This window comes from Aspergillus pseudotamarii (assembly GCF_009193445.1).
Source record: "Aspergillus pseudotamarii strain CBS 117625 unplaced genomic scaffold BDV38scaffold_14, whole genome shotgun sequence".
In the NCBI taxonomy this organism is placed as follows: Eukaryota; Fungi; Ascomycota; class Eurotiomycetes; order Eurotiales; family Aspergillaceae; genus Aspergillus; species Aspergillus pseudotamarii.
Window position 1 is genome coordinate 292,329 of NW_022475028.1, and position 9,705 is coordinate 302,033.

Here is a 9,705-nt window from a genome sequence, read left to right on the forward strand (position 1 = left end):
AGTAGTAGTAGTAGTAGTAGTAGTAGTAGTAGTAGATAACTACCTATACTAACACTTCACATGGTGATGGTTCGACTGATACAGCCTTCTACAAGGGCTCCTTCTTGTGCCCAGGTAGAGACAAGAAATGAAACGGGGTGGTTACCCCCCTGTTCGAGATCCGGACAAAGGTTTCATGATTCCTGGGATGCTACAAAGAGAAGACAATGTCCTGACGCTGACGAATACCAAGGGTAGCCGAATGGGCTTGATAGAACGATAGATGGTGTGTAGAGAGATTCCTTTATGTACTTTTGGGCATCTTCCTCGTTTATATCTATGGTATACACTCAAAATGGGAAAATTAACCTCCATTACATATACTGTACTATCTCGGTATCTCAGGCATGAAGAGTAGGTACCGGGAATTTTACACCTCCCGAGTACTCAATGCGTACATGGCCCATGAACATCCATGCTCCTGACCTCTCAATCTCGCACATACTGTAGTGCACATTTGAACGCAATAGGTAGTATCTCTGATCATCTCATACAACTCATTGATTCTTATTTTAATTCGTCACCAATGTCATGGATCAAGCCTGTTTCAAATAATCTTTTGCATATATTTAAGAGACCTCCTGGATCTTAGAGGACTTAGCCGACTCCCCAGCAGCCTTGTCAGCCTCCTCAAGCTCGGGCATCTCCTCGTCATCCTAGAACAGCTAGTTAGCAATTGCAATCGTTTGACATTGACAACTTTGCCTGCGAAAGTGACGCAACATACCGACTCGCCCTCAGCACCTTCGGCACCAAAACCCGCTCCAGCGCCACCCATTCCCTCAAGGCCGGCACCAAGCTTCGAGAAGTCAATGTTTCCGAGACCACCGCCTCCCTCGCCGCCGAGACCTTCGAAGCCGCCGAAGTTGTTCGCATAGTCATCCTCAGCAACCTCATCCTGCTCATCCTCATCGACCCACTGCACAATTATCAGCATCGCACATACTCGCGTTGGTGGACAAAGCCGCATTCCATACCTTATCGAAGTCGGTCTTGAGGAAGTGGATCTTCTGAGTGGTCTCCAGAAGACGGGGCCAGAATTCCACCTTCAGCTCCTTCTTACGCAGGACCAACTCAACCTCACGGTCACTGTGGTTCACCTTGGAGTGGTCGGGGTCGATCTCAGCGTACAAATCCAGGGAGACTTCATAACGAACACCCTTCTTGGAATCACCGGCGAATGTGACATTGGTGGAGGTAATTTTGAGGGTCGCCGCGTCACGAGCTACATCGGGAGCTTTGATGTTCACATAAAGGTAATTGCGCTCAGCGTCGCTGGAAGATGAGCGCTGGGCCCATGTGACTGGAGGATCACCGTATGTTAGCGAACCTCGATCCCATTAGGAAAGAATACGAGCATCAATTCATAGATGAAAATGTGTTTTTTTTTTTTTTCATTGTGTCCCAGCCCCTTCTCCTCGACAAGAAAAAAAGGCTGATAAAGTAAGGTGGGAAGGGATAAGTTGGCATAACTTCCAACAAAGCGGGGAAAGGTAAGAGGGGGAGTCTGCAGAATTACGTACCTTCAGGGTGGACCTTAGAAAGCTCAGGCATTATGAAGGTGAGGTGTGTAACGGGGGAATTTATGCAAGTAGGAAGTGAAGATGGGAGGGGGGTATATTGGACAGTGGGAGGGAATGATATCGTGAAGGGTCAGTTGGAAGCTGAAGAAGTTCAGACTAAGCGTGTTTGGTGAGTAAGGGAAGAATACCTGCTAGTAACTTGTAGTAAGACCAACCAGAGCTGATGATCCGCTCTAGAAAGTACTGGAACTCTCACCCTCTCGCCTGGCCCGCTGTTTGACCTGTTTGCGGACTGTGGCCTGCCTGGGGCACTCACCATTCACACGACGTCACTGGAAGGCGGTAAACCAACAGACACCCCCCGCTGACTCAGCAGGAACTGGATCGTCCGTCTGCTGGCCACCATCATGTTTGATTCCGGATCAACGAGATCGTTCACAATGCTGATTACACTCACAAATGAGGATCATCGAACCCGCGGTGTGATCTGACACTGTTTGAAGTACATGGTGACACTGCTGACCGGAACTTATCCACGACTATATCACCACATTGCCGAGGAATTCTGTGCGCTGGGACATCATCCTGCCTGCATAACCCCACCCATTGCAACGACTCAGACCATAGATATTGTATCCTGAGACCTGTGCCGAGAGGGTCCCCGCCTTTCTGAATTACTTTATATATTCTTTTTCAATCGTGCTGTTCACTTATAGGCTTTTGCCGTACACTCTACAACGTCAAAAGTAAAACCTAGAGAGACCAGTGTGTCAGCCTGATTTATCATGGAGACTCTCAAAGCGGTCTTTTTCGGTCCTGATCCTCAGGCACAGGTGCGACCAGATAATATCTACGCTCTCACTGTTTGCCATTCTAACATAATCTCATGTACAGATGAGAAAATGCAACGCACTCATCCGCGCCAATACTCGCCAATTAGACCGCGATATTGCACAGCTCAGGACTTTGGAGAACAAGACGCGGCAATATATCATGAACGCCTCACGTCGGGCCGAGCGAAACCCCTCACAATCCAAGCAGGCCACCCAGGAGGCTAAAACCTTTGCTCGCGAACTGGTTCGGATCCGGAAACAATCTACCCGTCTGCACACGAGCCGAGCCCAACTACAGAGCGTCCAGATGCAGGTCAACGAAGCATTCTCGGTGCGGAAGATTCAAGGAAGCCTGAAGAAGTCGACTGGCATCATGAAGGATGTCAACACATTGGTTCGACTGCCCGAATTGAACGCGACGATGCGTCAACTTTCAACGGAGCTGGTCCGGGCTGGTATCATTGAGGAAATGGTAGACGATGCGATGCCAGACAATGAACTCTACGAGGATGAAGTCGATGAGGCTGAGGAAGAGGTTGCCAAGGTCTTGCAGGAGATCTTGCAGGGAAAGCTTGCGCAAGTCGACACGGTCAAAGCCGAGGAGCCATTGGAGGAGACACCCGCCGTCGAAGAGCAGTTCGAAGATCAAGAAGCCACTCTCGAACAAATGAGAGGCCGACTGGAAGCCTTGAAGAGCTGAGTCCTGTGAACGCCGAATTGAAGTCTACGCATGCCTGTAATATGATGTTACGAGCGACCCCGAAATGCTGCAAAAGCATTGTTCTTTGTTGATATATTCACTTTGGGAGTTCGGCCGGTGGAGCATTTGGGATTTGGTTCATTGTCAGTTTGTTTTGTGTCTACTTTAGAGGCAGGTCCTGATTTTTTTTGAGTATGAGAGGCTATTTTCAGCGTTGTCTTAATCCATGGTCATATCATCTAGATTGGGCACATGGTAGACATCATTTTTTCTTGTTTGTCTTGGAGTGGGGTCGAGGGGCTTTGCCTTTTAATCCATTCGTCGAATGTACAGGTGAATCGTTTCATTGATATTTAAGATCCTGCTATGCACTCAATAAGAAACAAGAGTTAAATAATGGAGAGAGAGAGGATATAATGAATGTTAATAATTGTTGGATACTTGATAAAGCAATTGTCAGGTCAGTGACGTTTTCTATTTGCGGACTAATGGGGCGACAACCCCCCAAAGTGGACTAGTGGCAGAACTCAGCCTCTCCTCCAGGCTTTCTTGTTGTCCCTCGACTTCCACCCGTTTGTCTTCCCGCATTTGCCTCTCTCCTTTTCATCATCTCAACGTCGCGTCTCTCATCCGAACGTGGTGTATAATTAACGTCAATACTTCTGTTCTACTCCACTGTCTACCACCTATCTCGCTAGTCACGCCTGTCAGAGCAACTGTCTTGAAAACAGACTTTTACCTGCCCTTGCTGTTGCGAACCTCTCTTCGGTGACGCAACGACTGACGCTTGAACTCCCGAGAATCTTTTTCAGAGTCGCTAGTCTCGCTCATATTCATCTATCTTTCACCTAACAAAATGTCTGGAAAGTTGGACAAGTCTCTTGACGAGATCCTCGTCAACCGTCGTCAGGGCGCTCGTCGCCGCAATCGTCGTTCAACCCAGGCCAAGGCTGCCCCGGCCGCTGTTGGAGGAGTAAAAAAGAGCACGAAGGCTGCGAAGCCCATCGGCAAGGCTGCCCAAGCTGGACACCCTATGTCAACTGAAAGTAAAATCATGGTCAGCGGCTTGGTAAGTTTCCAGTCCCGATGCTTAATCTTATACGCGCATTCTTAGCTAATGTCAATAGCCTTCCGATGTGAATGAGGCCAATATCAAGGTATGTTGATTAAGAGGCCTTCGCCTTGGGTTTCTATCGCCATGTCTTTCTTTCTCGAAACCTTCGAGGCGCTCCGGCTTTTACACGCGTTCCGACCCTTGTTACGACGTCCTCATATCTTCGTGACCGTTATTGGTCGCGTCAAAAGGCAGCGCACTCCTTTGAGCCATGCTCGCGCGCTACTTGAAACCTAGCGCTCCGCGAGTCAGCCGAAGTTGAGTCCTGCCTCAGTCTTGCGCAAAGTGTATCATGCTTGAGCGGATGTTTTAGCAATCCGCTCGCGAGATCGCTGCAGGCTGTTCTAGGAATGGTAGTTGAAACACCATTCTGAATTCATCCCGCTTGGCTGCACATTTTTCCTTGAATTTGCATTTCGGGTGTCGGGCATCAGCGAGCGCACCAGCAGACCAGTAGGGCATCAGTCCATACAGCAGGCATTTTCTCCCAAACATTTTTCCCATCGTTCTTGTCTGAGCGTGTCATTTTATATGGGCAGGAGGCAGCTCTCTTGTGACTTTGGGACCAGTTAGGCCTTGCTTCGCCCTGCGATGGGCTATTATGTGGGTGTCTGGGGGAACCTGATCAGTCTTCACCGCGCACCAATGATAATGTCTTGACTACGTCGGTACTGTGTATTTGGACATGGTGTTGGGTGGATCCGACCCTGGTTCAAATAAATGTGGAAGTGGATTGTTCTTGGTACCAGTCGACGTGGATTAGGAATTGCGAAGAAGACACGACTTTCAGTATAATGGAAATTATGGGCGGCCGTTGATGCAGACGTGTGGAGTCTGTGCGCGTTGCCGAGCTTTAAGTCAAAGCTTTGTTGCAGCTAATCCTCGAGGGCCTTGCTAACTGCCGCTGTGTGCTCGCTGATGCTCCCACTGTGGAGTTTCGGTCCAACCTACACGTCGTTTTTTCGAGCTTTCGCTCATGCCAGCGTCTACAACCATGTGACTTACTACTCATGAGCACAAGTACTAATCATATATGCGCGATATAGGAATACTTCTCTAAATCTGCAGGACCCGTCAAGCGAGTCATGCTCACTTACAACCAAAATGGCACTAGCCGTGGCATCGCCTCCATCGTCTTCAGCAAACCCGACACGGCTGCCAAAGCCGCCAAGGATCTGAACGGACTGCTTGTTGATGGACGTCCCATGAAGGTAATTTTCATACCTCATTTTGTAATTCCCGAATAGGTTGAGTCTAACGGTGTATAGATTGAGGTTGTCGTTGATGCCAACCATGCTCCCGAAGTCCCCGCTGCCAAGCCTCTTGGTGAGCGTGTCGCGTATGTTTATGTTCGTTGTGGTATGGAAGGACTGTTACTAACAGAAAATCAGACAAACCAAGTCCCAACCCAAGCCAGCCACTGCCAGCAAGGCTGCCGACAGCACTCGTGGACGTGGCCGTCGTGGTGGCCGCCGTGGACCCAAGTCGAACCGTCCCAAGCCGAAGAGCGTGGAGGAGCTTGACGCTGAGATGGTCGACTATTTTTCTAACGAAAACTCCGGTCCTGCTGAGGGCAATGCTCCCGCTCCTGCGGCCGCTCAGCCCGCCAATGGTGGCGAGGATCTTGGAATGGCTGAGATTTCTGTAAGTTGCCCCTGGTCTGGGTATGCTAGAAGACTAGCTAACATATGTATCAGTAAATGTATCATGGTACCTTCTATTCAATTGCAGAGGCAGGTTACTTCTGCCAAGTCAGGTTGGCTTCTAGTCGGCTAGGGATGCCATCTGGGCTTGATATTCAGATTTGTTTTTCGGTTCTATCTTTAGCCCTTGTCACCTTTTCTCGTCGTATGTTTTCTTAGTTTGGTTTTCTAATGTCTCTTCTGCTATTTGGCTCGTTGACGGGAACTGGGAGGAAGACTTGTATGTATTTAATAAACGGATCGTTGCAATGAAAACGCGAGGTGAAAACGTGAAGATAATGCCAGCACTTGAGCATCTGTCGTGCTCTCAACTGGTCGTCTTGGGCCGTGACGGCTGATCCAAAATGCCCCTGGCAAAGCCCATGCGTATCTTCTAATATGGTGCCGATCATATCACACTGTGTCTAGATTTCTGTCCGACACTTGTGTGAATTCAGTATAGCAGTGTCTGTTGTTTATCTAGCTTGATGCCACACATATCGTTAATGCAAAGTAAGCCCCATGAAAGACTTGAAGGAGGGAGATTTTGATTTTTGTATCTTCCGACCCCCTCAATAGCCAAACATCCTTTTGGTTTAATGAACCCAATTCCAAAGGATATCTTCAGGGCTGTATATCGTTTGCAGAATTCTGTTTAAAATGCAGGAAGGCAAGGCTAACATGCTCTGAAATATACCCTGCTCCTCGTATTTTGTTCTCATTTTTCTCACTCCTACTTGGGACTTGTGCCTGGATGTGTTCTAGCGCAACGAATTCGATATCTACACTAAAGCCAGGTGATGACCTTCAGAATGTTATGTGCCAGATATACCAACTCGTACAGATATCTGATATCGGTATTGACATGCACGAATCAAAATCAGAAAAAGACAAGAACTAACTAGTTCATGACGCCAGTAAAAAAAGACGGAAAGAATACCGATGTTATACACTCAGCGGCTCTGTATTTTAACTCGACTTCTTATCTAGAAGGACGGCCGAACCAAAACAGACCCAAAAGAACAGTGAAGAGTCTCCCCTTGCGCTTACTCCCTACACCATGATAGAGGGACCAAGCTACCAGCGTCCAGATCAAGGCCCATACTAGGAGCACGAGCTATGGTGCATAGTATTTTTTTTATTGGTCAAGTCGGCCCACCTGGCCTAAATACAGGCACGGGAATTCTTAGGTCAGAAGGCACCAAGCTCCAAGGCACGTTCGGCTATGTTGACTAATGACTCGGGACACTCGTCTGGATTGTTAAGACAACCTCTAAGTGAATCAAACTCGATTTGTGAAAGTCCTCTCACACGCTCTCTGAACTGGTCATCTGTAAGGGAATCGAAGCTCGATACAAGTTCTTCCAGAGTGGATGGATCACCGGATTGCCTTCTAACCATGGCAGCCGGCTGTGATGCAGCAGCGAGGAGAGCGAAGGTAGAAACGACGGCCAAGAAGCTGGTGACACGCATTTTTGGAGGAAGTAGTGATGATTTCTGGAATTATTGTTGGTATTCAAACGGATGGATGGGTAGAGAGGGGTTTTTCTTGGAAATGATGAACCGCGGAGAGATGAATATACTACTGACTGCGTTGGATGGCTGATTTTACCGCTTATATAGGGTTTGGTTGGGGGTTAACTAGTCACCTCAGCTTCGCCGCGTTTTTGGGGGTGATGATGATGATCGGTGACTATTGAATTGGGACAGGGTCGATCCACGATGATCTGTACGAAAATCGCACCCCATTTGGATGACCATGTTCGTATTCTTGATCAACGATCTGCATTACTGAAGCTAGTACTTACTAGAACCTTCACACAATGGTTCGGCAATCGTATGGGTTTCGAATCTCGTGCACAGGGTAATTCTATAGGCGATGACCTACATGGAACAAAATTTTCCGAGAGTAAAACTAAGCCTGTTGGTCGGGTCGGCAACCATGACTGGAAAATGTCCGTCGCCCTTTTGAATCAATTTTGTGGAGCCAGGATCTTGTGGTGCTATCTAGGCATTTTTGCAACGTAATTGAGTATAGATACAGGTGTAGGTAGTGTACCTTCCTCGCTTCCACTTCGGCCTCTCAGCCATAAATCACTGGCTTGTACGTATTTGTATGTACTGGGAAATAGGCCGGTGGACCTCCTGCAGTATTCCGTTACTCCCGTAGGATATTGCCAAACGATTGCGCAGCGGAGCGAAGCGTAGCAAAGCAATGTAGGAGGTTGCGCGAAAGGATCTGGGTTCTGATTGGCCCACGGCTCTGGGTTTTGATTGGGCGAGAATTGGCTGGTCACGTGTTATTACTTACCGCTTTAGTATCTAGACAGTGTAATCTACTATTTAGGCTATCAGCTGCACTGGTTAGATTCCTAGATCATTTGAATACGCGGCAATGCTTGCACAGCCTAGAAGTAGGGCAGGCAATTGAGGTAGTCTCGATAGTATAGTTAATATAATCGATTTACATAATCTTAGCAATTAGGTAGTGTAATAAAAGGTCATGAGATTCTTTCGTTGCGTAGTATTCAGCTAGGTCCTAGAGCTGGTAGTCCCTAGTATGCATATCAATCTTGATCCACTAGCATGCCCTATAGAGCCGGGAAATTAAATCCGTTGATCGTGGTCAGGTATGTAAATGCCGAAAGAAGAACCAAGACTACGCCGGATGCGGCCTCTTTTTTTTTTTTTTTTTTTTTTTTTTCTCCTTATGATCGCAACTTTGATACCATAAGGGTATTTATTCCCTAATGGGAATGGAATGGAATGTGGTCCGCATTCAGGTTTGTCAACTCAGATTTACAGGCTGTGCGTTTGACCACACCCAGATGAGTTGATAATATTTGGTTATAATTGCTACTCGTATATACCGACTATTGCATATGTCAAGATGTGTCTTAAGGTGTCATGATTAAAACGGTTAGCTCTGTCGAGCGCCAAATATTTGCAATGAACGGAAAACCATAATCGCGCATCTTTTCTTATTTGCACACCAATAACGGAACAAAAACTGAACCTCCCGCATGAAAAGCCCAAATCATGAGGATAGCGATTGTCCATCCACTGTGGTATTAAGTCCGTTCTCTGTTGCTGAATAGACTACCCGGCCTAGTGGGGATTCTTGAATGAGTTCAATATCCCCATCTCGTCGGCACGAGTCGCCAGATCGTTTAAATGTCCCGTACAAGCGCCTTCCGATGCAACACAACCGTGAAGTTTCTCAAGGTCTTTGCGAGTCAGGTGGGGAGTAAACGATTTGATTTCAGCCGGCGAAAGCCTATCGAAATCTCTCACAAGCCCATTCAGAGTGGGGGGTTCGTCAGCTCTGGCCAAGAGTCTGGATCGTCTTTGGGGCATCGTCGGCCATGAGCCGGAGAGGAAGGGGAACGTTGAGACAAGGGTCAAGAAACCCATCACACGCATGGTGGGTGGAAGGAGTTGTTTCGTAGTGGCTTGAAGTTTTAGATAAGAGTGGGTAGCTTGGAACCAGAGCACAGCAGTAGGCAACCAGGGGTGACTCCTAATTGATTAAGTAGACATATCACTATTTATATAGTTCTCTGGATTTTAGTTTGCATGGGAACATTAGAGAGAGAGAAACCATATTGACTTCTGCATGAGGAATAATATCCCGTGGTGCAAGATAATCTGCCTTCTAAATCCATGTCGGAAATGACCATAAAAAGTCAATTCCAGCGGTGACCTCTGTTCGCAGTATGGAACGCAGATCGATTTGCCGGACCAAGATCGGTCGCTTGACTCTCAACCAATAACGGGCCATTATACGTCAGTGATTTCAACTTTATAGTTAATA

General features: G+C 47.5%; 3 protein-coding genes across 3 annotated transcripts; 2 read left to right on the top strand and 1 right to left on the bottom strand.

Annotated features, from left to right (window-relative positions):
* Nucleotides 1–524: 524 nt before the first annotated feature.
* On the bottom strand, nucleotides 525–1,911 carry wos2 (Hsp90 cochaperone SBA1). Its single transcript, XM_032063297.1, has 4 exons — nucleotides 1,563–1,911; nucleotides 1,017–1,342; nucleotides 767–958; nucleotides 525–704 (listed from the first exon to the last, which is right to left on the bottom strand). The coding sequence occupies exons 1-4, from the start codon at nucleotides 1,591–1,593 to the stop codon at nucleotides 696–698; spliced, it is 558 nt and encodes a 185-aa protein (XP_031915879.1). The 5' UTR covers nucleotides 1,594–1,911; the 3' UTR covers nucleotides 525–695.
* A 436-nt stretch (nucleotides 1,912–2,347) lies between these two features.
* On the top strand, nucleotides 2,348–3,095 carry BDV38DRAFT_280734 (ESCRT-III subunit protein VPS24; the record flags this gene model as incomplete). The annotated part of the gene is made up of 2 exons (XM_032059384.1): nucleotides 2,348–2,395; nucleotides 2,457–3,095. The coding sequence occupies 2 exons, from the start codon at nucleotides 2,348–2,350 to the stop codon at nucleotides 3,093–3,095; spliced, it is 687 nt and encodes a 228-aa protein (XP_031915880.1).
* Nucleotides 3,096–3,565: 470 nt separating this feature from the next.
* Nucleotides 3,566–5,988, top strand: BDV38DRAFT_40787 (uncharacterized protein). Its single transcript, XM_032063296.1, has 6 exons — nucleotides 3,566–4,164; nucleotides 4,223–4,252; nucleotides 5,256–5,420; nucleotides 5,478–5,548; nucleotides 5,601–5,853; nucleotides 5,907–5,988. Exons 1-6 carry the CDS (start codon nucleotides 3,952–3,954, stop codon nucleotides 5,907–5,909), a joined length of 735 nt encoding a protein of 244 aa, XP_031915881.1. The 5' UTR covers nucleotides 3,566–3,951; the 3' UTR covers nucleotides 5,910–5,988.
* Nucleotides 5,989–9,705: the final 3,717 nt, after the last annotated feature.

Excerpts from the sequence above, each read along its gene's own strand:
- wos2 (XM_032063297.1), bottom strand. The coding sequence starts at position 1,593 with ATGCCTGAGCTTTCTAAGGTCCACCCTGAAG. Across the intron at positions 1,343-1,562 it reads TTCTAAGGTCCACCCTGAAG|TCACATGGGCCCAGCGCTCA; the intron begins GTACGTAATTCT and ends GTGATCCTCCAG. Across the intron at positions 959-1,016 it reads TCAAGACCGACTTCGATAAG|TGGGTCGATGAGGATGAGCA; the intron begins GTATGGAATGCG and ends ATAATTGTGCAG.
- BDV38DRAFT_40787 (XM_032063296.1), top strand. The coding sequence starts at position 3,952 with ATGTCTGGAAAGTTGGACAAGTCTCTTGACGAGATCCTCGTCAACCGT. Across the intron at positions 4,253-5,255 it reads TGAATGAGGCCAATATCAAG|GAATACTTCTCTAAATCTGC; the intron begins GTATGTTGATTA and ends TGCGCGATATAG. Across the intron at positions 5,549-5,600 it reads CCTCTTGGTGAGCGTGTCGC|ACAAACCAAGTCCCAACCCA; the intron begins GTATGTTTATGT and ends ACAGAAAATCAG.